At 43.7% G+C, this 26,838-nt stretch overlaps 1 protein-coding gene, 1 long non-coding RNA gene and 1 pseudogene across 2 annotated transcripts; 2 read left to right on the plus strand and 1 right to left on the minus strand.

Moving 5' to 3' along the window:
• Nucleotides 1-2,962: 2,962 nt before the first annotated feature.
• PJA1 (praja ring finger ubiquitin ligase 1) lies at nt 2,963-7,255 on the minus strand. The gene is made up of 2 exons (XM_006766363.2): nt 7,107-7,255; nt 2,963-5,221 (listed from the first exon to the last, which is right to left on the minus strand). The coding sequence occupies exon 2, from the start codon at nt 5,152-5,154 to the stop codon at nt 3,409-3,411; it is 1,746 nt and encodes a 581-aa protein (XP_006766426.1). The 5' UTR covers nt 5,155-5,221; nt 7,107-7,255; the 3' UTR covers nt 2,963-3,408.
• Nucleotides 7,256-14,368: 7,113 nt separating this feature from the next.
• LOC102751519 lies at nt 14,369-24,581 on the plus strand (annotated as a pseudogene).
• LOC107183505 lies at nt 14,946-22,209 on the plus strand. Its single transcript, XR_001514295.1, has 4 exons — nt 14,946-15,165; nt 15,453-15,455; nt 16,315-16,322; nt 22,200-22,209. It is a non-coding gene; the product is annotated as an uncharacterized LOC107183505 (long non-coding RNA).
• Nucleotides 24,582-26,838: the final 2,257 nt, after the last annotated feature.

Below are 26,838 nucleotides of genomic sequence, written 5' to 3' on the forward strand. Positions count from 1 at the left end.
TATGGGGCCTACTCTCAAAAATGACTACTTTGAAAAAAAAAGGGAGAGAACTCATGGACATGGACAAGAGTGTGGTGATTGCGAGGAGGAGGAGCATGAGGAGTGGAAGAGGGTGTAGAGGCAATAAATGGTGATGGAAAAAAATGAAGAAAGAAAAAAGAACTCTGCTTTGTGAGTTACGGCCCCCATGGCCTGCTGTTCTAGAGCGATGGCTCCAGGTGCCAATAATGGGTCCACTGCACTGTAAACAGAAATTTCCTGACCCTTGGCCATTTGGGATATCACATATGACTAGGAAAACAGGCACAAAAGTGGCCTATGGTACTGGCAAGCACCATTTAGAGTTCTTTATTACCAACAACAGAAACCAACACTAGTTAATTTAAGCAGAACAGTTTTATTGGAAAGCTATGAGAGGGTGGGGCTTGGGAAATTTTCTGGAAGGCTGAAGAATCAGAAACTGGCAGGGACAAGGGAACTGGGCAGCCAAGGACACAGCCACATCCTGCACAGGAGCTATTGGCCACCAGCACTGTCAGCTTGGACCACACTGTCATCACCACAGCAGCCTGGGATCAAACACATAGTGTTACCTGTCTCCTCTGACTCCCTCCCTCCAGACTTAAGGTTCTAAACACTAGTGTCGTATGCTCTTAGCTGAAGTCCCAAGTCCCGGCCACTCAGGGCCTGGGGCCCAGGTCTCGTTCCTTGTTGAGAGAGCCTCATCTCCAGCAGGGCTCTCTACAATGATAGGCTTCTCCCATCACCAGCAAGGGGCTTCAGGCGCTGGGGTGGAGTCTCCTTCCCTGGATTGACTAATTCAGACTCAAAGGAAAATTAGGGCTCCTGTTATGCAAAGGAGCAGGAAGATGACCAGGACTCCTGGGTGCCTCTAACCTACCTCCTAATATGGTGCCTGTCTGGAACAGCAAAGGTTAATATTAGGCAAACCACCACAACCCCGCCCAGCAAGGGCCTCTAAGGTCACACACAGACTGTGGAGTCTCATGACAGCTGAGGTGCTGGCAGAAGTCCAAAGGGGAACACAGAATGTCTGTGGGGGACAAAGTTATAAATACCAGCTTGACCAGGTGCAGCAAAAAAGAACTGTGACATCTACCCATGTTTCCATACTTGCAGTGAGAGAATAATAATCTTTCCCTTTTTTTAATTGGGAAATTTTTGATTTTACTTATTTTGTTAATATTCATTGTAATATACTGACACTGTAAAAAAACAACAAGCAAATTAATTATTTCATATGAAAAAAATCAAAAGCCCCCTTCCTCACTCTTTTCCCCTAACCCCCTGTCCCTTCCCAGAGATACCTGCTGCCATTAGTTAGCTGTGTAGCCTCTAGTCTAGACACTTCTTTGCATTTTTGTATATAGTTTGGTTTTATAAGGTTTTATCTTACATAAAGACTGTACGTATTCTACAATATGCAGTTTTTTTTTACTTAACATTATGTCTTGGAGACCTCTCTGTAACAGTACATACAGTTTTTAACTGCTGCATAGTATTAATCCACACTACCCAAGTACTGACGTCAGGCTGAAGGATAGGCCCCACTTTAGATTTTGAAAGATAGCAATTCCCCAAACTGCTCTCCAAAAAGGCTGCTGTGGTCTACATTCACACCAACAGCAGGAGTGTTCCATTTCTTCTCTTGCTAGCCCAAACTAGATATTATCACAAAGAAAAACCACTGCTTTCTGATGGACACAATGTTTCATTGTTGTGTTAATTTCCATGTCACTGGTTGCTGGTGAGGTTGAACATTAACAATATCCAGGCTGCTGGAGCTGAAAACAGCTCTCAGAAACTGTTGGGAGGAACATAAATGAGTACACATTGGAAAGCAGTTTGGAAACATCTAGTTTGGATGAAGATGCTCAGACCCTAAGACCCAAAAATTTTATTTCCAACCCTAAGACCCAGAAATTTCATCTCTATATACTTACCCCTAGAGAAACTCACACATGTGCACAGATATCTGTTAGTATGTTCACTGCCACAAAATACTAGGAAAAACCTACATGTCCACCAATAGGGATGGATAAATAAATTGTGGTAATTCAAACAAACGAATACTTAGTATACAGCAATTAAAATGTATAAACTAGATCAATATGTATGAAAATGGCTAAATCTCAAAAACAATGTTGAGTGAAAAAATCAAGTTGTAAAATGATATGCACATTCTATCAATTATGTCCATTTAAAAACAGAAACACTCTATATTAGATATAGATATATGCAGATATACCTATACACACACACCTATACATCAATATGTACACATATGTGTATACACATATATATGTTTAAAAACAGACAAGAAGTAAACACACCATTTCCTGGGTAGTGTTCACCTCTGTGCAGGAAGATAAATATGACAGGTGAGGAACTTCACTTATACCTAAAAAAATATCTTTACTGGAAAGAGAAAACTGAAACCAACATAGCCAAATGTTAGTGCCCGTTCACTGTGTAGGTGGGTGCCTATATCTTTTCCTCAGCACTTGTCTGGCATATATTTTTCTATTCCTTTTGTGTCATTGTGTTAAGGTATATAATCCACATAGAGTTTTATATTTGTTACCCATTCCCTCTGGAGTTTCTATTTTCTGAAAGGAGATTTTGACTCCTTCATTCCTACACTCATTTTGGATTTACTCTACCATTGTTCTTTCATTTTACCATGCTTTCTTGTTTCTTTCCTTCCTGACAGAGTATTCTCTATGCAGCCTTTGCCCCATAGTAGTTTGATAAACACATACTTTATTCCTTTTAGAAATAATTACCCTTAATTTTGCTGTTGTCAGAGTCAGCATTTCCAGTGAAACTAGTTTTTCTACTATTTGGAACACCAAAAACCCTATTTTGATGCAAATGCAAGGGATCCATTTAAAAAGTCACTTAGTACCATTGTTTTAGACAAAACCAAACAATTCCACTGTAGCATGTAAAACCAAAAGAACTTTAATAAGCTTTTCTGGCACTGTAATTACAGGAACATTAACCCATAACATGCAACAGAAATGGGGATGCCTTTTGGACATATTTAACAGATAAACTTGATATTATAATTAACAGCAACATATCTACTGAAAAAACAAATGCAACAGATTTCAATGTTCAGGTTAGAAAATGTATGTTCTTATTGCAATCTCAAGTAGCATTTAGAAAGTTTAGTTTTCCCTTTGTCACCTCTAAAACACAGTATGGTTTTTAATGCAATTGTACACAACCGTTTCACATTGGAAATGATCACAAGAAATCAACTGATATACTAGATTAATGGACTGATTGGTTTCATTTCAATTGTTAATTCTGAGAGGAATCCTGCAGTATTGTGGGTTTCAGATGGGGAAAATAGTAGACCAAGAGGAAAGAGCCTTGGTCTTAAAGTTGGGGAGGGAACATGCAGCGGCACACAGGGCAAGTGCCGGACTTCTGAAGCCAGATGGACACGCAGGGCTTGTGGAAATAGTGGTGGCATGGCAGCTCGGTTGCCACCTCCCCCTTCACATATTCACTGCAACATATGGGGCAACACATTTCTTGCCCCACTGCACTATGGTCTTCAGTGACCAGGATCTCAGGTAGACTGTCGATGCTCTCCTTGCTTGCTGGTGGATTGGCCACCTCCACGTCCACTGCAAGAGACTCCAAGTGTGCGAGGGCCGTTTCCATCGCCTGTGCCAGGCGTTCTTCAAGTGCCATGTACGTGAGGAACTGAGGATCCACGTAGGAAATGGCTTCGGCCACCCCCAACCCATCTGCAAACCCATCAAAGAGGCTCCAATCCACTTCTAGGTCTTCACTCACGCTGGAGTCATCTTCGAGGTTGTTGTTGCCATCCAGCATGAAGACCCCAGGATGCAGAAACTCCTGACCGGAATCATTATCCTCCTCACTGCTGCTCTCATTTTCATTGTATTGGAGCCAAGGAACTTCTCCTTCTTCCGGCAACACCCGCTCCACTTCCTGAAGAGCTGGTCTTTGAACTTCTTCAAGTTCATTGCTGCCATTGCTGCCAGTGATGGCACTAGCACTGGGGCTAGCGCCGGCGTTGACAATCACTCCGGCATTCACTCTGGCTGGCTCAGGTTGGTGCTCTTCTTTCCCTGGTAGAGTCTCCCAGCTTTCGCCATTGGACGACGGGTTTTTCTCCCAATCTCCATGCTTCTGACGCAAAGCAGCAGTCCACTCTTTGTCACTGTCAGAGTCTTCATCGCAGTATTTGTGGTAATCATCATTGAATGTCCAGAAGTCATGGTCGGCCATGGTACATCGCCGTCTTGGCACCTTTTCTGGCTTCACTTGGTCGTTCCTGGCTTCCCTCTCATCTTCAAGATACTTTGGCTCAGAGTAGCCACTTGAACTCTCGCCTCTGCCTCTCCTTGCCCGGCTGCCCAAGTGGCACTCACCAGTGCTAGCAGTGTCCCTCCACCTGGAAGTACTGTGTGGCATATCTTCATCATCATCAGTATCAAAAAATATTTTTGGTTTCATGCAGTTTGGACTGGCCAGATTTCTGATTTTGGGCCTCACCACTGGTTCCTCTGCAACCTTAGGGGTGTTTTCCCCACCAGCACGAACAATCACAGGACCCCTGCTGGGACGCACAGGTACATTCTGCTCCTGTCGGTCCCTCTCCAGGCTGTCGCCTTTTGTAGCCACCTTCGTGTCAGCAGCAGAGGTCTGAGGAGCCATGCTCTTTTGCTGCAGGAACTCAGCTCTGCCAGTAGAGCGTATCACCGTAGGGGCTGGATCAAGCTCCTTTCTCACATCACTGTTAAAACTAGAGAACTGGGGGAGCACACCAACCAAAGACCTTGCCCCTTTCTCTGGGTCATACAGCTTATCACCTTTAAACTTGCCAGCTTTCCCTCTCACTGGCACTCGCTCCACAGGCCCAGCCCCCTCCTCCTCGCTATCATCTGCCCCGAAAGAGTCAATATGTCCATAAGCCATTCCTCTTCTGCTACCCAGACCCCTGTACTCTCTGGGCGGGTACCTGGAGTAGTCCTCATTATCAACAGTCAGGCTGCTTCCTGAATTCTCACTGTCATCCCAACGATGACGATTGGTGGAAAATGGTGATCGGCTCCTCTTGGTGGTTTGACTGGGGGCTGATCTGTGCATTGGGACTTCAGGTGTCGTCTTTCTCTGGCTGGAAATCCTTTCCTGCTGGCTCGTGGATGGCCTGAAACTGACATAGGCATGCATTCTTCCATACCTCCTTCCTGTATGGGACTGATACCCTCCTGCTGGCCAGGGCCACAGAGGCTTGCTAGATTCCTGACCCACTGCTCTGACTTAGGAGGATTTCCAATAAAGCTGGGGTTCAAGTGGAAAGGCTCCTGCTCCCTGTTCCCACTTTGGAGATGGGAAGGTCAAATCAGTTCAGAATAAAGAAGCAGGGAGATTTCTTTCCACTTCAGTAGGCAGGTAACAGAAAGAATAAGGGGCCTTTAAAATTAGTTTCACTTTCTTTTAAAGCCTGGAGTAGCATTCCAGTGACTGTCAAGTGTAGACTGGAATACATTTTTAATGTTGGCAAAATTATTACAAAACTGGGTTTGTAGGAAAGTGAAATTGAGGGGAGATCTGACAGAATATGGGGGCAGGGGTGACTGGACTCTGGGTGGATGGGTGAAGTACTGTGGAATTGCACCAATATGGGAAGAGGAAAGACTACTGTGGGTTTTTATGGAGTATCTGCATTTTTCTGAGCCTTGCAGACATACAGGAGAATTGCGAATTGGAATAGGGTAGAAAATATAGATCACTGTGTGTGTACTGAGTGCAGACATGTCTATCAGAAGGAGAGGGACAGGTGGAAGGGGAACAGCAATCATGCAATGGAGAGATGGCTATGTTTGTAGGGGGATGGTGCAGATGATGGTGGCACTGGGAAGAAGTGTGTCATAAAGAATTAAGACCCTTTCTGGACGTGGGTATAAAAATGACAGCTGTGGGTAGGATGGCTTCAGACGACAGGGGCGTGTATAAGTATGAGAGAAACAGAATGTGCATGTGTGATCCTATGTGTGAAGAGACACCTGGGTTTATGTTTCTGTAGCAGGCAAGGAAGGGTACGGTGGCACTGGACAGGTGTGTCCATGACTGTGTGTGTGTTCGTCAAAATGGAAGGCAACAGTGCACTGCAGGGACCAGAGAAAGAGGGCTGTCTGTGCACATGCGTAGTAGACAGGAGAGGGGAGCATTTGGGAGGGGTGTGTGGGGTGTATTTGTATGTAAGGGGCCTATGAAAGAGGAGCCAGCATTCTGACTATATCCTTATATATGTGGCTGGTCCTAGAGGGTGAGGTTGTGTGTATATATATATATGTGTATCTGGGGAAAGGCACTGCAGGGTGTGACTGTATGAGCGTGTGTCCTGTGTGGGGGAAGGGCCACACAGGAACCTTGAGTCCTGGGGGGGGGGGTGGCTTCAATGGAATGTTTCTGTGTGTGCACCCATGGGCGTGCATGTGTGTGTATGCACATTCTTGTGTGTGTCCTTGCACGCAAGAAACATGGGAGGGGGATGGGAGGATACCGGGAGGTAGAGGGAGAGGTAAGGGGAGGGGGAGCAGGCTGCAATGTCAAAATGAGAACCAGGAAAATATTATCAGTTCAAATGGCAAATCCAAACCAATGTGGCAGGGAAAGGGGGGAATAGTTTTCCCCTGGGAATAATTTTTTTTCTAACAAAAAAGATATTTACCTAAAAATCTTAACAATTTACATTCAGCAAACCAACTGCAAAATGGGGGCTGCAAAGGGGCCGAGAAAGGAGGAGAGGCAGGGAGAAGTGGGAGAGTGCTGGGACCACTAGTCCCCTCAGTGATTAAAGCCACTCGAGTGGGGGGCCACGCCACAGGAAAGAGGCTGAGGATGGGGTTCCCAAACAGGCCGATGGAGGACACAGGCCTCCCACTGCAGTCAGGTCCCGCGAATGCCCCACCCCTTCCCGAGGGGCGAGCCGGAAAATCTGCTCGCTAGAGCTCCTCCAAATCCTCTCTCCCGCCGGCCACTCGCCCCACCGCCCTGTCTGGATGAATGCAGGACGTCTACAGCATTTCACTCACCAGTCCGGACACCCGCGCGCCCTCGTGCTCTGGGACCTCCGACCGCCAAGACCGCCAAAGCCAAAGCCGCTGCTCGGGGTCTGGCTCCTCCTCAGCCAGATAACAGCGGGCGGGCGGCAGCGGAAGTGACGGTGGCTATAGCTGGGGCCGCCCCCGAGATGTGGCGGGGGCGGCAGCTGCTCTAGACAAATCAGGGTGGGCCCAAAAGCTTTATTTCATTTTAAATGATGAATTCGCCAAGGATACAGAAAAGGACAGCGAGAAATGTAGCCAACAGCCAGCTTTAACAAATGTTAACCATTTAGCCACATTCCCTTCTGTTCTGTTTTTTTTTCTTTTAATAAAATGAAATCTGCAAAGTCTTTCTGATTAATTCCAATGTGAAAGTAATTATATTAATATATATCCTGTTACATGTTATGGTTACTGGAAGTATTTAAAATGTGAAACTATACTTAAGGTTGCAGTAAGTTTTGTTTTGTTTTTTTACCTGCTTGAGGCAAATTGAACTGTTTACAGTAGAATTTGTTGTTGTTGTTAATCACAAAATCAAGCTACTCTATCCAAAAGAAATGATCAATCATGAAGCACAGCACGGGTTCACATTCTGGTAAATACACTGCAGTTTAAAAACATTACAGCCATTTCTTTTGGGTTGATACAATTTGAACTCTGAACTTCTTTTTCAAAAAATTGCACTTTACAATGTATCTCTAATATTTGCAACAATAGCAAATAGGTTCACAACAACAGTGAAGTTTTGTTCTGACTGGAAATAAAATGCATAGTAGAAGAACAAGAAATTTTAGAGGTACCAACAGAATGAAAATAAGATGTATGACTTTCAAACCATTAAAACATATGCAGAATGAAAAGAAAAACTCAGTTTAACAAAGGGCAGAAATGGGTAGAGAGGTAACAAGAATGGGTGTTAAAAAAAAAAGACAAAGGGCAGGAATAAGTCCAAATATATCAGTATGCATCATGGATTTTCCTATTAAAAAAACAACAACACCAAAATCTCATTTTGAGCATTTCATTTTCAGAAATCTAGTTGTATGTTGTTTATATGAATTTTACCTAAAACAAAAATAAGAATGGAAAATATGCAGCAGTTAAACACTGACAGAAAGGAAGGAAGGATAAGCATAGAAAGGGAGGGAAGGTGGAGGGAGGGAAAGGAAAATAAATTTAAATCTTCACCTCAGGTATGAGAATATTTTCCCATTGGTTTTTAGAGAGAGTGGAAGGGACGGGGGAGAGGGAACGAGAGAAACACAGATTGAACCTGCAACAGAAGTACTCTTGACAGAAAATCGAACCCACCATTTTTAGGTTCCTGGGCCGACACTCTCTAGCCACATTCAAACCAGCCAGGGCAGAAAAAGTTTTTTAAAAAGAAAGAAAGAGAAAGGAAGAAGGAAGAAAGGAAAGAAGGAAATAGATATAGTAATGTTGATACAGAAAAAATAAAGAACTCAAACTAAAAAGCATTAACGAGAACAAAACAGATTGCTTCATTTGCCAAGAAGATATAGCTGATAAAATTTAAATGCCAAACAATGTAATTTCAAAATATATGAGGCAAATATTGTTAGAAATATAAAGATATCAGAAAGTCTGCAATTATAGAGGGAGACATAGCCGCAGTTGTTATGGTATAGATAGATCAAATAGACTAATAAATTAGTATATAGAGAGATTGAACAATACAATTAATAAGATTGCTCTAATGTATATGTATTCATGTACTCAAGAAAGAATGCATTTTTAAAAAAATATGCTTTAATTGATTTTTTTGAGAGAGAGAGCGAGAGAGAGAGAGAGAGAGAGAGAGAAGGAAGAGATAGAAACATCAATGTGATGTGAGAGCAGAACATTGATTGGCTGCCTCCTGCACTCCCCCTACTGGGGATCAAGCCCATAATCAGCAATCAAACCAGAAACCTCTTGGTTCATGGGTTGACACTCAGTCACTGAGCCACACTGGCCAGACAAGAAAGAATACATTTTAAGTAAAAATATTTAAAATATTTCAAACACACATAAAGGTACCTAGTATAAAATGCACAGTTCCACATAACTGTCACACAGATTGAGCAAATTTTATTTTCTGCAGATCTTCAGATCCTTCTGCTTTTGAAGCAAAATATTACAGTTGAAGCCTTCACTTTATCCTATTCATCTTACTTCTTTTTCCCAAAGAAGCACCGTTTAGGCTTTTCCTTCTGTCCATGTTTGCTTTTCTTTTTCTACATATGTAGATGTCTGTAACCAATACACACTGTTATTTTATGCATTTATTTTATTTTAATTTAATTATTTTTTTATTGTCTAAAGTTTTACATATGTCTCCTTTTCCCCCAATTGACCCTCCCCTGGCATTCCCACCCCGGACAAGCCTCCACCACCCCAGTGTCTGTGTCCATTAGTTATGCTAATATGCATGCCTACAAGTCCTTTGGTTCCTCTCTAACCGTCCCGCCATTGTCTCTAGATTGATCTATTCTTGTTCATCAAATTATGTTGGTCATTATATCCCACATATGAGTGAGATCATTTATCTTTCTCTGACTGGCTTATTTTGCTTAGCATAATGCTCTCCAGTTCCATCCATGTTGTTGCAAATGGTAAAAGTTCCTTCTTATAGCACAAATTCTGTAAATTGTATCATAATAAATACATCCTCTGAAGCTTAAATTTTTACTTATTCTTTTAGAAATTTAGCAGTTTCATACATTTAGATTTAGGTCATGTATTTTAACTGCTGAATACTATTATATCAATTTTCCAACATGATATTACTATAATATATTATTGTATGGACTTCTGTTGCATGAATTATCCATTTTCTTTCCTCTCTTGCCCTCCTGATGGACTTGGGTTGTTTCAGTTTTGTGCTATTATAAATGGGTATTTAATGAACATGGTTCCTTGTGGCCACATGGAAGAGTTTTTCTTGGGCAGAGCTTCCCAGCTAAGTAATGGATGTTCTTATATATTGATCCTTTTAATCTTTCAGGAAGATAACTGCTACCATGAAGACTGTTGTCTCTGGCTAAGAGCAGTGAGCTGGTATACATATTATCATTTTAAACATTTGCATTGATGTGAAAAACTTTGGGGGGAAAACTGCTCTAGCATATGTATATTGAAATGAAATTTCTGCATCAAAGAGTATGTACTAGTTATCTATTGCTGCATAACAAATTGCCCCCAAACTTAGCAATTTAAAATTTATATAAAACAAACATTTATTATATAATACTCTCTGTGAGTCAAGAATCTACTAATAGCTTAACTGGGTGCCTCTGGATCAGTCTCTCATGGGGTTGCACTCAAGCTGTCATCTGGGGTTTCAATCTCACTTGCAGGCTCATTTGGGGTGGGATGTCCACATCTAAGCTCCTTTACATGGCTATTGGCAGGCCTCAGAAGATCCACTTCCAAATTCAATTATGTGGTTGCTGTCAGGCTTTGGTTTCATGCCATGTGGCATCATAGGTGAATTTTACCAAACAGTCAAATGAGAACTAACATCTACACTTCTCAAACTATTCCAAAAAGCTCAAGAGGAGAGTTTTATGAGACCAGCATTACTCTCATTCCAAAAATACCACAAATAAAAATACCACAAATAAAAAAAATTATAAGCTAATATCCCTGATGAACATACATGCTAAAATCCTCAACAAAATATTAGCAAACCAGATTCCAGCAGTGCATTAGAAAGATCATACACTATGACCAAGTGGGATTTATTCATAACATGCAAAGTTGGTACAACATTCTCAAATCAATTAATGTTATACACAACATAAACAAAATGAAGGATAAAAATCATATGATCATATCAATAGATGCAGAAAAAAGCATTGGACAAAATCCAGCACCCACTTATGATAAAAACCCTCAGCAAAGTGGGAATATGGGGAACATACCTCAGCATAGTAAAGGCCATATATGACAAAACCACAGCTAGCATCATATTCAATGGGTTAAAACTAAAAGCACTTCTCTTAAAGTCAGGTACAAGACAGGGATGTTCACTTTCACCACTTTTATTCAGCATAGTACTGGAAGTCCTAGCCACAGCAATCAGACAACAAGAAGAAATAAAAGGCATCTGAATTGGAAAGGAAGATATAAAACTGTCATTATTTGCACATGACATGATATTGTATATAGAAAACCCTAAAGATTCTACTAAAAAACTACCACAATTGATAAATGAATTCAGTAAGTAGTAGGATACAAAATAAATATTCAGAAATTGGTCGCATTTTTATACACCAATAATGAACTATCAGAACGGGAAATTAAGAGAACAATCCCATTTACAATTGCATCCAAGGAAATAGCTAGGAATAAATTTACCCAAGGAGGTAAAAAATCTGTACTCTGAAAATTATAAGACACTGAAGAAAGAAATTGAAGAAGATACAAATAAATGGAAGCATATACTGTGGTCATGGATAGAAAGAGGTAACATCATTAGTTCTATAGATTCAACACATTTCTCATCAAAATAACAACGGCATTTTTTACAGAACTAGAATAAATAATCCAAAAATTTATATGGAACTGCAAAAGATCCTGAATAGTCACAGAAATATTTTGAAAGACCAAAGTTGGAAGCATGCTACCTAATATCAAACTATACTATAAGGCCATAGTAATCGAAACAGCATGGTATTAGCACAAGAACAGTCAGATAGACCAATGGAACAAAACACAGCCCAGAAATCAACCCACACCATTATGGTCAACTAATCTATGACAAAAGAGGCAAGAATATACAACGGGATAATGACAATTTCTTCAATAAATGGTGTTGGAAAAATTGGACAGATACATGCAAAAAGTGAAACTAGAGGACCTTTGTACACCATATCCAAGAACAAACTCAAAATGGATAAAAGATTTAAATGTAAGACTCAAAACCATAAAACTCCTAGAAGAAAACAGGCAGTAAAATTTTTGACATTTCTTCTAGCAATATATTTTTTGATATATCTCCTTGGGAAGGGAAACCAAAGAAAAAAATAAACAAATGGGACTACATTAAAATAAAAAGTTTTTGCACAGCAAAGGAAACCATCAACAAAACGAAAAGACAACCTACCGATTGGAAGATATTCACCAATGATACATCCAATAAGGGATTAATATCCAACATTTATAAAGAAGTCAACAACTCAACATCAAAGAAACAAACAATCCATTTTTAAAAATGGGCAGAGAACCTGAACAGACACTTCTCCAAAGAAGACATACAGATGGACAATAGACATATGAAAAGATGTTCAATATCTCTAATCATCAGGGAAATCAACACAAAACAATGAGCTATCACTACATAAGTATCAGAAAGGTTACCATCAATAAATCAACAAGCAACAATGTTGGCCAGGATGTGGAGAGAAGGGAACCCTGGGGCATTGTTGGTGGGAATGAAGATTGGAGCAGCCGCTGGGGAAAGCAACTTTTGAGTTTCCTCAAAAATTAAAAAAATAATAGAACTGTCTTATGACTCAGTGGTTCCACTTCTGGTTAAATTATTCAAGGAAACCCAAAACACTAATTCGAATGACTATATGCACTCCTATGTTCATTGCAGCGTTATTTACAATACCCATGATATGGAAGCAACCCAAGTACCCATCAATATATGAGTGGATAAAAAAGTGGTGGTACACAATACCAGATATCAAGCTATATTACAAAGCCACTGTTCACAAAACTGCCTGGTATCGGCACAAGAACAGACATATAGACCAATGGAACAGAATAAAGAACCCAAAAATTGACCCAAGACATTACACTCAGTTAATATTCAACAAAGGAGGCAAGAGCATACAATGGAGTGAAAACAGCCTCTTTAATAAATGGTGCTGGGAAATTTGGTCAGATACATGCAAAAAAAAAATGAAACTAGACCACCAACTTATACACAAAAATAAACTCAAAATGGATAAAGAACTTGTTCGTAAGACAGTTAACCATAAAAATCCTAGAAGAATCCATAGGCAGCTAAATCTCAAACATCTCTCGTAGCAATATGTTTACAAATACATCTCCTAAGGCAAAGGAAACTAAGGATAAAATAAACAAATGGGACTATGTAGAAAAGCATGGGACTTGGTTGGAATGTCTGTAAGGAGGATTCTCCAAAAGGTCAGGAGCCTCTAGGGGGACCTTGCCCAAGGTGACACCCCCTACCTTGACTTTTCCAAACAAATTTGAACCCCTGGGTGTTTACTTAGACATGTCCTTGCTTAAAGGACACATGTGCTTTCTCAAGGATACTTACCCTGCTAATTGTACCTAGAGGTTAATTTTAGTTCAAGCTGGTGTGAAAAAAAAAATAGTGGCACAATTTACAATAGGAAAGATTTGGAAACAGCGTTAAGTGCTCATCAGCAGGTGAATGAATTAGAAAACTGTGGTACATGTACACAATGGAATACTACATTGCTGTAAAAAAGAAAGAATTCTTACCGTTTGCAACAGCATGGATGGAACTAGAGAGCATTATGCTAAGCAAAATAAGCCAGTCAGAAAAAGATAAATATCACATGATATCACTCATTTGTGTAATATAATGAACAATATACACTGATGAACAAAAATAGAACCAGAGGCATAGAAGCATCGAGCAGACCATCCAACCTATGAGGGAAGGTGGGGAGGGGGAGGGGTTGAGGGGTTAAGAGATCAACCAAAGGACTTGTATGCATGAATATGAGCATAACCAGTGGACACAGACAGTAGGAGGATGAGGGCATGTACTGGGGGGTGGGAGCAGCTGGGGAGAGGTCAATGGGGGAAAAAGAAGACCCATGTAATAGTTTAAACAATAAAGAATTTACATTTTAAAAAAGTGGTGGTACAGGAATACAATGGAATATTACTGGCCATAAAAAAGAATGAAATCTTAGCATTGTGACAGCATGGATGGACTTAGATGGAATTATGCTAAGTGAAATAAGTCAGACAGAGAAAGACAAATAACATAAGATTCCATTTATTTGTGGAATCTAAAGAACAATTTAAACAAACAAAATAGAAACAGACTCATAGACACAGAGAACAGACTGGTGGTTGCCAGAGGGGCGGGGGTTTGGGGGACAGGGTGAAAAAGGTGAAGTGATTGAGAAGTACAGAATGATAGTTAGAAAATAGTCATGGGGATGTAAAGTATAGCATAGGGCTTTTCTGTCTGGCCACAGCCATCAGTTTTATTTCAGAGATAAGCCAAGATGGATGCTTACAAATACATCCAGGAGCTATGGAGAAAGAAGCAGTCCGATGCAATGCGCTTCCTTCTCAGGGTGGACTGTTGGCACTACAGCCATCTCTCTGCACTCCACAGGGCCCTCAGCCCCACCTGGTCAATAAAGCTCACAGGCTGGAATATAAGGCCAAACAAGGTTATGCCATATATTGGATTTGTGTGCACAGTGGTGGCTGCAAATACCTTGTTGCTAATGGTGCAACCTACAGCAAGCCTGTCCATCATGGTGTCAACCAGTTTACTTGAAGCCTTCAGTCTGTTGCCAAGAAGTGAGGTGGACACCACTGTGGGGCTCTGAGCATCCTGAATTCTTACTGGGTTGGTGAATATTCCACATACAAATTCTTTGAGGTTATCCTCATGGATCCATTCTACAAAGCTATAAAAAGGAATCTTGACACCCAAAACAGTCCACAAGCACAGGGAGATGAGCGGGCTGACATCTGCAAAAGCCGTGGCCTTGGGAAGGGCCACGAGTTCCACCACACTATTGGTGATTCTCCCTGTGCAGCTTGGAGAAATAACAATACTCCCAGCTCCACCTTTACTGCTAATATAAGTAATGTTTGTCAACTTCTTACCTAATAAACAATTTAGGGCAGTCATTTCTGCTTAAAAGTGTTCTTTAATTTGTTAAAACTAGTTGCCTGCAGATTGTTTTATGAATCCATTGTCAAATTATGAAAGTTAAAGTGCAATAACGTTTGAAGACTATAAGTGATGGTGTATCTTGTTTGTCACAAGATAAATGTTTTTGTCTTTGTTTTATCTTATTAGTGAGTTTATATGTCAGTGTTTAAAATGTTGTTTGGTATAATAGGTGTAAAGTAAATTCTGTGAAAAGGGAGTGCAAGAAGATAAATAAAATGAAGTACAGCATATGGAATATAATTGCGATAACTACTTATGGTGCCAGGTGAGTACTGGAAATATGGGGAGATACTTTGTAAAGTCTATGACTGTCTAACCACTATACTGTACACCTGAAACTAATATAAAATAGTATTGAATGTAAACTCTAATTGAAAACTGAAAATAGAAAAAGAGAGATGGTCAAATCCCAAACAACAAAAAAAGAAAATAACACCAGCTGAAAATAACTGGTATGGCTCTAATTTTCAATGACTGTCTAGTATTTCATAATGTGGGTGTGCCATAATCTATTCAGCTATCAACTACTGATAGATAATTAGGATTTTCAGGGGTGTTTAAATACTATGAACAATGCTGCTACACTCATCTTTGTACTTATAGGTCCTTAGGTGCCAGGGTCTTCATTTTCATGGAATCATGTCACAAAAGTAGAATTGCTTGGTCAAATGATGCATATCTTTTTACTTTTAGTAGATGGTGCCAAATTGCTTTCTCTGGATTTCCACCGGCATTGTGTGACCCTGCACCATGGCTAACTTGACTGCACCTGGAGCAGAGATTCTTTACCTAGGCTGGGCCAATTGGACTTCTCTCCTAGAGATTTGGAACTTGAAAGGAGACAGGGAAACCGTGAACATTGGAACTGAGTCATGTTTACATCAATTCTGAAAAAACAGCCCAATATCTTACTTTTTGCCCAAATTAGCCAGTTGAATTCTGTTGCTTGCAACCAAAAAAATTCCCATACCCTGGCAACAGACTGAGCCCAGCTACAGATTCAGCTCTGATCTAGGCCACGGACTCAGACCTTACCTGAGTAGAAGACTAAGGGCCATTCCTGGCCCCAGACTTCACTGACCCCTGCTTGGCATCTCTGATGGGTGCTCCTGGCTGCGATAGAGGCCAGGTGAGCCAGTGGATACATTTCAGCCTAAGATATCCTGGGATCCAAAGATAAGGCTTCTTTATGGCAACTAATGCTGATGATTTTGGAGACATAGGGGAATTCCTTGTGAAGAACGATTGGTAAAGTCTAAGTCAGAGATGTTATGGGGCCTCTGGGTTGGTGGGAATAATGTACCCAAAGGGAACCTTGTGGAGGAGGGTGTCAGGGGTTTAGTTTAGGGAGGCAGAGATGAGGGCAGCGAACTCTAAGCCTGGCCCAGGTAGTGGGGCAGAGCATGGATGGGAGGTCCCAGGTGATGGAGCTGGACTGAGTCCCCAGCTAGAGCCTGGGTGGGTTCCAGTGAAACAGAGATCCTATGCTCCAGGACGAGCTAAGAGGAGTTGTCAACAAGTAAGATCCAAGCAGCCTACATCCCAGAGGCCTCATTCTTTGTCTCTATTAACTGTCTAGCAATTCCTGAACCATTGAGATGGGCCTCCATGCTGCCTGGCCCTGTCCTTTCTGTCCTGACTTCCCACAGGCTTTGAAGCCACCTGCCTCCACCTCCTTTCCTCCAATCTCCCAGACCCTTCATCTTTTCCCCTGGCTTGGCTTCCTATTGTGTGTCTCCTGCTGGGTTTCAAGGATTAAGACTGTCTACTGGGGGACACAGCTCCCTTCACTTCTCCCCAGAGCCAGGACACTCTTGCCAAGATTTGGCCCCAGCCTCACTCCAAAGATCTCTGGCAGAAATCAGGCAGAGCTTGCTGAGTGTGGAGCTGGAAGGACAAGCCCAGAGTATGGGGAAAGGACTAACATTAGTCAAGCACCTATCACATGCCAGGTACTTTAAATATGCTCTTTAATTTAATCTTCACAGCAAAGTGGTAATGTAGCAATTCTTATGTTTAAATTAGGAGGCTGAGGCTCAGAGATTGTAAGGGCTTTGTCCAAGTCTACTCAGCTAGAGGTAGCAGAGCTGGAATTTGGAGGCCAGGACTGTCTACTCTAAAACTGGCTACTTCCAGGCCTAATGTGAGAGGAATGTGGTGGCCTTAGTTTCCAAATAAAAGACAGGCTTACTAGGTAGGGATTTTCCCTGGTGTAGGCCAGAGAAGCTAACGGGATCTACAGCTGAGCTCCCTGCCCTGAGATGCAGGGAGTGAGTAGAGAGGGCTAACCCGGGTGGGTCACTGGCTATATTAGAGAGGAATAAAACAGGATCCCTCACCCTACCCTTGCAGCCTCTACTCAGGGAGCACTGGACCACCTTCTTTCCATAGGGTTTCCCCTCAGTCCTTATACCTCTGTGGTTCCATCAACAGAGAGAGAAGGGAGTCAGCCGATGGTGCAGGAGATGGTGGGCTGGGGGTGAGTCAGATGGGGGTGTGGGGACAGGGACAGGCAGAGTCAAAAGGCCAGAACACAATTAGTTGACATGTAAGAAGTTGGGCCAGGCCCTGGATGGATCCCTTCCCCTCCCTGGGCCTCACTATTCCCATCCCAGCAATGGATAGATTGGATTTGGTGATGGCTGAAACCCATGCCAACTTTGCCAGTGTGTTTCCTGGGGCCTTCCAGGGCAGGGAAATGCTGCGGCCATGTCACCAGGAGGGCTTTGCCTACAGAATATAATTGGGGGTGTGGCAGGGGCAGGAACTTCAGTGAGCCTGGAAGACATGAATTGCTGGCCTAGGAATAGCTGCTTTGGGCCCTGCCTGGAAGCCAAGCCCTGCCCCCTCCCTGCTCTGTTTACAATAGAAGGGTTGAGGATGAGCAAATGGGGAGCTGAGGTTATGGAAAATGTGCCTTTTGAAAAGAAGAACACTAGGGTTAGTGCAAGAAGGGAAGAAGGAGCTGTAAATACTGCTGGTTGCCCTGAGAGGAAGAGAAAATGGCTCCTACAAAACAGCCCATCTTGATCTTCTGCAGAGGCAAGGGCACTAGGTTGCCTCTTAAGTTGGGCCCCCAGCAAGTCTTCTTCCTTTCCAGGCATCAGTGTTGCCATCCACACAATGAAAATTTGCTCCTAAATGCCCTCCAAGGGCTCCGATAGCTCTCATATTCCATAATCTTCTACATGTTGGCTCTGAGTAAAGCCCTTGGAGCTCAGTCATGCCTCAGGTACTGAATGGTGAGTTGATCAGCTGTGGGAGTTAGAGTAACAACTGGACTTTGGGGTCATCTAGCAGCCAATGCAAACTCCTTACCACAGCCTGGAGGCTTGAATTCACTTTGCCCTGCCCATCTTTTCAGTCTCCCCTCTTCCCACCTCTGTTGTGTCTGCTCACCCCAGGTTCCACTGACCTCCTTTCCTTCAGGGACCCAAACTCCCTGTTGCTTGCTGTTCACCATACTGGAATGCAGTTTCCTTGCCTGCTTGCTAACTACTCTTCCTTCTGATCTTAGCGGAAATGTTACCTCTTCCAGGAAGTTTTTCTTCCTGGCACCCTAGGGTAAGCCAGCTCCTACTCTGAACCACCCTTATAGCATCATGAAACTCATCACAATAGTAATTACTTGTGCCATGATTTTTTTTCCGTATCTGTCCCTCCTCTCAAATTACTGTAATCTCTGTGAGGGCAGAGGTCTCATTGATCTTGTTCACAGCTCTATGTCTGGTGTCCAGTTGCCCAGAAAACTTTTAACCCACAAATATTTCTTGAAAAATATTCCTAGCAGCTACAACATATCACAGACCTACAGGGGCCAGGCACAGACATACATGGTTTCATGTGGCCTTTGCATCACACCGTCTTCTCATTTTTTAGGTGAGGCAATGCAGGGGCAGAGAGCTGACAGGTTTTGTCGTGCCAGAAGCTCTCATCCTGGACTAGTTGGCCAGGCTGCACAGAGTTGGGCCTGGCAAGCAGGTCGGTCTGCTTCACGCCTCCTTTTTCGCTTGCCACAGCATTTCCGGAGGAGCAGCAGCTGTGGCCTCTCTTTGTGTTCCCATAGCAACCAGCGCTTACCTCCCGCTCACACTGGTTCCTAATTGCCTGATTACGCATCTTCTCCCCTGCCAGCTCAGTAGCTTCTTGAGAACAGGGTCCATGGAGGGCTTTGCTCACCATTGCATGCTCCAGGCTTGGTGAGTATTAGTAAATGAACAAAAGTGAATGTATGCACATGGGGTTTTAAAAGCTTTCATCACAAACAAGGCACCTGGCAGTCTATAGTGTGGGGAGGGAGGGGCCTGCAGGACTGATGCTCCTCAGCTCACCTCTGCCGAGTGGAGTGGGTGGCCAGCTCCCCTGCTGTCTGGGGAAGCTCTTTAGAAAACAGGCCAGGCAGCCAGCATGGTCATGGCTGTTAGCAGGAGGGGGATGCGGGAGATGGTGCAACACCCAACCCTAACAGTCCCCCATGCGCACGCGCGCACACACACGTGCTCCCTCACCACCTCCTGAGGTAAGCCATCTCAAGTGGCCAGCTTTTGCTTTGAGAATTACCAGAAACAATTGAGTTTCATATTCACTTTTAGTGCTCAGTTCAGGATCTCCTCAGTTAGTCCCTTCCCCTCTCCATTCCCACAGTAACCATCTTTTTTTAAAATATATTTTATTGATTTTTTACAGAGTAGAAGGGAGAGGGATAGAAAGTCAGAAACATCGATGAGAGAGATCGATCAGCTGCCTCCTGCACACCCCCCAGGGGGACGTGCCCGCAACCAAGGTACATGCCCTTGACCGGAATCGAACCCAGGACCCTTGAGTCCGAAGGCCGACTTCTATCCACTGAGCCAAACCGGTTCGGCCCACAGTAACCATCTTAATCCAGCTTGCCATCATCTTCCACCTGAGCTGTTTCTAACAGCCACCTTCCTGCCCCCACTTCTGTCTGCTTTCATTACTCCTCCTCCCTATCTTCCACAGCACAGACAGAATGAGAGCCCCAAACAGAAATTAGCCCATGTTATTCCCAGCCAGCCTCATGAGGGAGGCAGGTGCTGGCATCATTTCTATGGCCTGATGAGAGTCTGTCCAAGCCACTGAGGCTGATAAACGGGGGAGGGGAACTACCAGCCCATTAGTTTAGTCCTTAAATGTCTGTTGCCTTAAATATGTAACTTTGGACCTCTCACTGAGCTAGCTCTGAGCTCACAAGGGTGGGACCACAGGACCAACCTACCCTAGTGAGCGGGACAGGAAAAAAAACAACACACCCTGGTGTGAGCTGCCACTTTGCACAGGGTGCTATGGGAATGCATAAAGAAGTTTGCTTGTGCAGAACCAGGACTCTGGGTCTGTATTTCTCTCTCTCTCTTCATCTCTCCCTTTCTACCTCTCTCCCCTCCCATCTGTCTCCAAGGAAAGGGCATTTGAGCTAGGCTTTCTATCTGAAATCCTTGGTTGTGAGCAACAGAAACCATCTCTGACTAACTGAAAAGAAAAGTGAATTTGTGCCCTGGCTGGTGTGGCTCAGTTGGTTGAGCATTATCCCTTGCACCAAAAGGTTGCTGGTTTGATTCCCAGTCAGGGAACATGCCCTGGTTGTGTACACAACCCCTTGTAAGGGAAGCAGCCAGTTGATGTTTTGCTCTCACATTGATATTTCTCTCTCTCTCTAGAAAGGGGAATTATAGGGTTTGGGATAAGCTATAGGGACCTTATAGAATCAAGGAAAAGGCTAGAGGGCCAGGTTGGGAAATAGATATAAGCAAAGGCAGCATTGGGGGAAGGCATAGGAAGCAGGATGGTTTGATCAGAATGCTTCCACTGAAATGGAAAAGTATGTTTCCTCTATTCTTATACTGCTTGCTCTAGATTTGAAGGTCAAAGACTGTGTCCAGTGACCAAGCTTAATCCCATGCCTGCCCCTGTCTAAACTGGGCTGGGGAGAGGAAGGCTATGTCCCTTTGGCTTCCATGGTAGGAGGCTGACACATGAATTTACTATTCAACCAACATTACCCACAATGAGGCACAGACGATTCACTTAAAGGAAACAGGAGTCTAAAGAAGGGAGAGGAATGAATGCTGCAGAGCCACAATTGTTCCTAGAGCTCTTGCAGAGTGAAGTGATTCTCCTCATGCTCTAGGTAGGTCTACAATCTTCTTATCATGCTCTTTGTGAGTTAACTTACCTGTCCTCAGCTGTGCTTGAGGCAGAGGACAGCATTATGTGACTGGAGTGTAAAAAGGGGGAAGGTAAAGTTCCTCAATTGATGAGACAGGAGCAGGGAAAAGATGGAGTGGGCCATGGAGAGCCGGCCTTGGAAGGAGGAAAGAGAGGCTGAACAGATGGTATATTAGGACCTTTACTCTGGAGGTGCCAAGAATGGATCAGAGATGGTAAAATTGGAGATGTGGAGACCAGCAAGGAACTCTACTGGGAAAGAGATGGTAAGGCCTGAATTCCAGCATTGGTCATGGACAGAAAGGAGATGACAGATTCAAGAGAATCTATAGAAGTGTGAGGGGTAAGAGAGGATGGGGAGTATGAGATGACTGGGGAGGGAGAAGACGGTTGGGAGAAAGAGTTTGCACTTTCCTCATAGGCTTCAGGATGCCCAGCTAACTCTCCCAATGCCCATTCAACTGTTAATGTCAGCCCAGCCTTATTTGCATGTGCAAGGCACTGTGGAGAAAGAGGAAGAGACAGAGACAGAGACAGAGACAGAGAGACCAAGATTCTTAATGGACCCTCTCATACGCTGCTGGTAGGAGCATAAACTGATATAATTGCTGTGAAGAACAATCTGGAAATATGTTTCACTGGTTTAAATATGCATACCTTGGCATTTTGACTTCCAGGAATTTATCCTAATGACATCACTTAACAAGTGTGTACAGATAGACATCTGTACAAGTATGTTACACCATTGCTTATAATAGTAAAAAATTGGAAACAACCTCATAGAGCATTAGTAGGGAACTGGTTAAATAAATGGCGGCATAGCCTGACAGGGGCTTACTCTGCAAGCAGTAGGCAGAGACTAGATAGCACAGCCCTGTCCCCTGTGGCAGTCTTGCTTCAGGGCCTGACAGGCCCAGCTGAGGAAGGGGAAACACTTTAACTTTTAGTGAAGTTTGGAGTTTCAACTGTGACAAGGCTGGATGGGTTCATTTCTGAAGTAATTGGAGGAGGGTTTTTGCATCTTTGAAAATGGCTGGAAAAGTTATGGATCTTCTGGAGATTTCATCCAAGAAATGAGGAGAAATAGGTCACAGAGAGAGTTGAGGGAGAAATTTTTTTTTCTGTTTCTGGAGTTAAACCTGTTCACTAGAAGTTACAGTAACAAGGATTATCTCTGGGGAGTGAGGCTGGAGGGAGCAGGCACAGCTTTTACTGAATACTTTAAACACTCTCACATTGTTGGAATGTCTTACAATCTATGTAGATCACAGAAGTAAAAAGTCAGTAGCAACAATGAACAATGAAGATACTTGCATTTGTGGAGTGGGGGTGGGGTTCCATGACAAGCTGCTTGGCCCCAGACCTTCTGAAACAGGCCATCTGTACCTCAGCACTTTGGCCCCTACCTCGGGGTTGTCAGGACTATCTTATTCACTGAAGGACATTCAGCAACATCCCTGGTTTCTACCTATTGGGTGCCAGTAGCAGTCCCCCTCCAAATTATGGCAACCTAAATGTATCTCCAGGCATTGGTAGATGTTCGCTAGGAGAGCAAAATGGCCCCCAAGGTAAGAACCACCACTCTGGAGGGATTTTCAGGTTACACAGGTATGTTTGGAGCCTCTGGGTCTGGTTGCTTCATTAATCCCATCTCCTAAATGGCCTTCTGCCAGCACCTCTCCTGGGCTCCATTGGTCTGGGAGTCAGGAGATGAATGCTGCAAAGCCACATTTTGGGTCAGCCACTTACTAGCTATGTGACCGTGAGTCTTTCTGAGCCTCATTTGCTCAACTCTAAAATGGAGTTAATAATGATAACATGACGCCTAGTACTGCTGTGAAGGCAAGATGTCTAAAGTAATGAGTGGGGTGTGGGAGGTGATCAGTCAAGAGCAGAACCTAGTGGCTGACTGGGATGGGATGATATGGCTCCCCAACCACCACCTTTACAGAACCCACCTCAGGCATCTATACAGGGCTGGGGTGTCTAGGCTGTAGGGATCCCCATGAGTCTTTGGGCCAAAGGCCGAAGCCAGATATGCTCCTGAGACTCCTCTCCCTGGCCAGTTACCTCCTATTATAAGAGAGGAACTTCCTTTTATTTAAGACCAAACTTCCATTTGTACTTCGGGTCTCTTATCATTCTGCCTTCCCTGGAGAATATGAACCTGCCAGTGACCCCTTCCTTCTTAAGGACAACCACTCTCCCTTTCAACTGGATCTTTCCCAATTGCTTTTAAAGTGCTCAGGTCTCTTCCCCTGAAACAAACAAACCACCTTCCTTGACCCTACTTCCTTTTCCAGCTGCTGCCCTGTCTTTCTCTTCTCAACTCACTCTTTGAAGGTACTTCTCACTCATCCTGTCCCAAACCCATCACACCATCTTCCTCCCCAAACCTGCTGCTTTCTGCTCTGCCTCACCATACATAGCAAAGGGCACCCCTTACATCTAGTTACACGGGTGTGACTCCTCAGCCTGAGAGTCATTCTCCAAATCTCCTGCATTACCAACCTCATAGCCAATCCTGATCATTTTATTTCCTGTCTCAGGGGGGTACCCTTGCCCTGCATCTTTATGGGAAAATGAAAAATATTCTTAGCTCTCCCTTCCTTCCACAAATATACAATGCTATACACCCTTTGTACCTGGCATTTTTCACAATGTATTTTGTCAATCTTTCTGCTCCACACTTAGAAACCTTCCTCAGTATGTTTACAAGGACTATTGGAACTACCATCGTTTATTTTACCAGTCCCTTAATTGTGAGCACCAGCTATATGTAATCTTTTGCTATTGTAAACAATACCTAAACATATTTTAATCCATCCACTTGCTTCAGTCTTCTTTGTCTCTATTCTAGTACAAGCTACCACTATCATTTACTGGACTCAGGCAAATTACTTCCCAATTGCTTAAGCCCAAATGGTCTCTTGCCTTCTTTTCACACAACAGCCAGTGTGACATTTCCAAAACACAACTTTGAGCATGTCATTCCCTGCTTAAAACCCTTCCGTGGCTTTCCTGTGCTTTTAGGGTAAAGGCAATATCCCTCATGATGGTCTGTGAAACCTTATCTAGCCTCCCCTGGCCAGCCTCTAACCTTGCCTTGACCCACTCTTCCTTCCCCCTTTTCCACACTGCTCCTGCTGGCTGACTTTCAGTTCAGGATTATAGGACTTCAGTAACACCTTATGCTTCTCCTTCCTAACCATGTTCCAGCAGTCATTTCACATTTATTTGTCTGATACTTTGGTTCATGTCTGGCTTCTATTTCCCATACCTCCCCCTGCCCCCTGAGAACTATGTCTTTGCCTTTCATGAAGCTCCTGGAAGATTGTTGACTGAATGAATGAAAGAATGAGGCAAACAGGGGGCCAAGCAGAGGAGCTGACATGGAGTAGATGCTCAATAAACATTACTTTCCTCCCTTCTTGCTTTCACTGTCTCCTCTTTGCTCTGGAGCCATGACAGGTTACCTTCCATGTGCACTGCTCAACAACGCTGCTCCTTCATCACAAAACCCCAGCCCTTGCCCAGGGCCTCCCTCTCCTTCACTGGATTCATTTGATGGTTGATCGTTCCTCCCTTCTGGAAATCTGCTTTCTTATCTTGGCTCAATGCCCAAGAGCCCCCTCCCCCTGATCGCTTCCTCTCTACCAACTCTTTCTCTGCCCACCTCTGACATGTTTGAGTTTCTCAGGTTCCATCCAAGTCCCCTTTCTTCTCACTGTATATATTCTCTTCAGATGCCTTATCCATGCTCATAGCTTCTACCACCATATATGTGCAAACTGTGGGTCTCAGAAAGGCTCCTGTATTAGTCCCACCTCTGCCCCAGGAATGTAAGTGGAGCCAGAGAGCAGAGACCGTGTCTCTGTTTGCTTACTATGGTCTCCTTAGCCCCTAAAGCAGTGCTTGGCACGCAGTAGTCACCTAAGAAATATTGTCAAATTTGCGAATGGCAGGGCCCCATGCTAGGATGGAGATAGCTGCCTCCTCCAGCTGGAACTTGTTTCTTGGCAGGGCAGTGGGGCAGAGATAAAGGCTGGGTGCTAGGTGCCAGGTCCTTCCTGGCCTTTTCTATGTGAAGCCCTAGGAGATGGCTTGTGCTCAGAATAAGGGGAAGACAGAATTCTAGTTAGGACTTACACCCCAAAGCTAGTGCTCTCTGAACAAGCTAACTATACCATTGGGTTGTTTCACCCCATTTGTAGACCACAAGACAGCCTTTGAACAGAGAGGGAAACTCATAAGAACATGGGCTCATATCATGTCCAGCCATGCTGCCTTTAAGGGGAGCATGCAACCAACCATGGCCTATGGTAATATCATCAAAGGGAAGGTGGGCACAGACTGAGGTTCCATGAGCCAGGACCGGGAGCTCAGGTAGAATACCAATTGGAAGGGGGACCAGGCCACCCTCCTGGGAAGCCCTGACAGCTTGAGGCATGACCTCTTATGATGGGCTAGTCTGAGTGAAAGCCAGGGCCCTGCTCTGTGTACCACGAGAACCTCACAAAAGCACAAAATGTTCTAAGTCAGAGCTGAGGAGGCTCTTTGATACCACTCGTCCCACCCACCTCATGGTTCTGATAGAAAAACTGAGGCTAAGATTAAGGCAGAGACTGTCCTGTGGTTATTAACCAGCAGACTGGGGCCTACTAAGGCCTACAAAGTTGACAGTCTCTTCCTGCTTACATTCTAGAGGGGAGAGGCAGGCCACAATTTTAAAAAAGTATAAATAAGTAAAATATGTAGTATGAAAGATGGTGATAAGTGTTATGGAGAAAAAGAAAGCAGTGAAGGTGGATGGGGAGTATGGCAGGGGGTTGGCAATTTTAGACAGTGGTCAGAGCAGGCCTTTTGGAGAAGGGGGAATTGGAGGCAAACCTACAGGAGGTGAATGAGTGAGCCAGTGCTCTCTCCAACAGCTACTGGGGACACCTGAGAATGGGCTTCAACCTCAGACAGGCTTTTCCCAGGGCCATAGTTCGAAGACTTCCTGGGAGACTGCCATATAGATTTTGGACTGGTCACAGGGCCAAGAACAGGCATGTCTTTCAAAACTGAAGCTGGGCACAAAATCAAAGGCCTGTGACACCCTGGGCCAGGTAATGAGAATAGTATCAACAGTAATAATAATAAGAACAGTACCATTATCCTGCCTTGAGCACTTACCATGTGCCAGGCATCTTTCAAGCACACTATGTAATGTCATTTCATCCTCACAATGACCCTGTGATGTAGGTGCTGTTCCTCTGCCCATTTGATAGATGAGGAAACAGAGGCTTAGAGCAGTTGCAGAACTTGTTAGAGATCAAAAAGCAAATGAACAGCAACATGAGGCTCTCATCCTAGGTGTTCGGATTCCAGAGCCGTTGTTTGATAGAAAGCAGCAAATTTTAGCAGTCTGAAAAAGAGCAGTGGATTGACGGCAGAGGGAAAATTACACAATCTCTCAGGTTCTCTGCAGTGGCCCAGGGCTGAGCAGATGGGTGGGAGTTGAAGATCCATGTCTTCAGCTGACCTGGGGTAGCCTTGTATGAGGGGCCTCCACAAGGAAGATGGACTTCATCTCCACTGGAACCTGAACTCCAT

The sequence above is a fragment of the Myotis davidii genome, unplaced genomic scaffold (assembly GCF_000327345.1).
Source record: "Myotis davidii unplaced genomic scaffold, ASM32734v1 scaffold1142, whole genome shotgun sequence".
Lineage (NCBI taxonomy): Eukaryota > Metazoa > Chordata > Mammalia > Chiroptera > Vespertilionidae > Myotis > Myotis davidii.

Bases quoted from the DNA above. Each gene is read 5' to 3' on its own strand.
- PJA1 (XM_006766363.2), bottom strand. From the start codon at position 5,154: ATGCACAGATCAGCCCCCAGTCAAACCACCAAGAGGAGCCGATCACCA.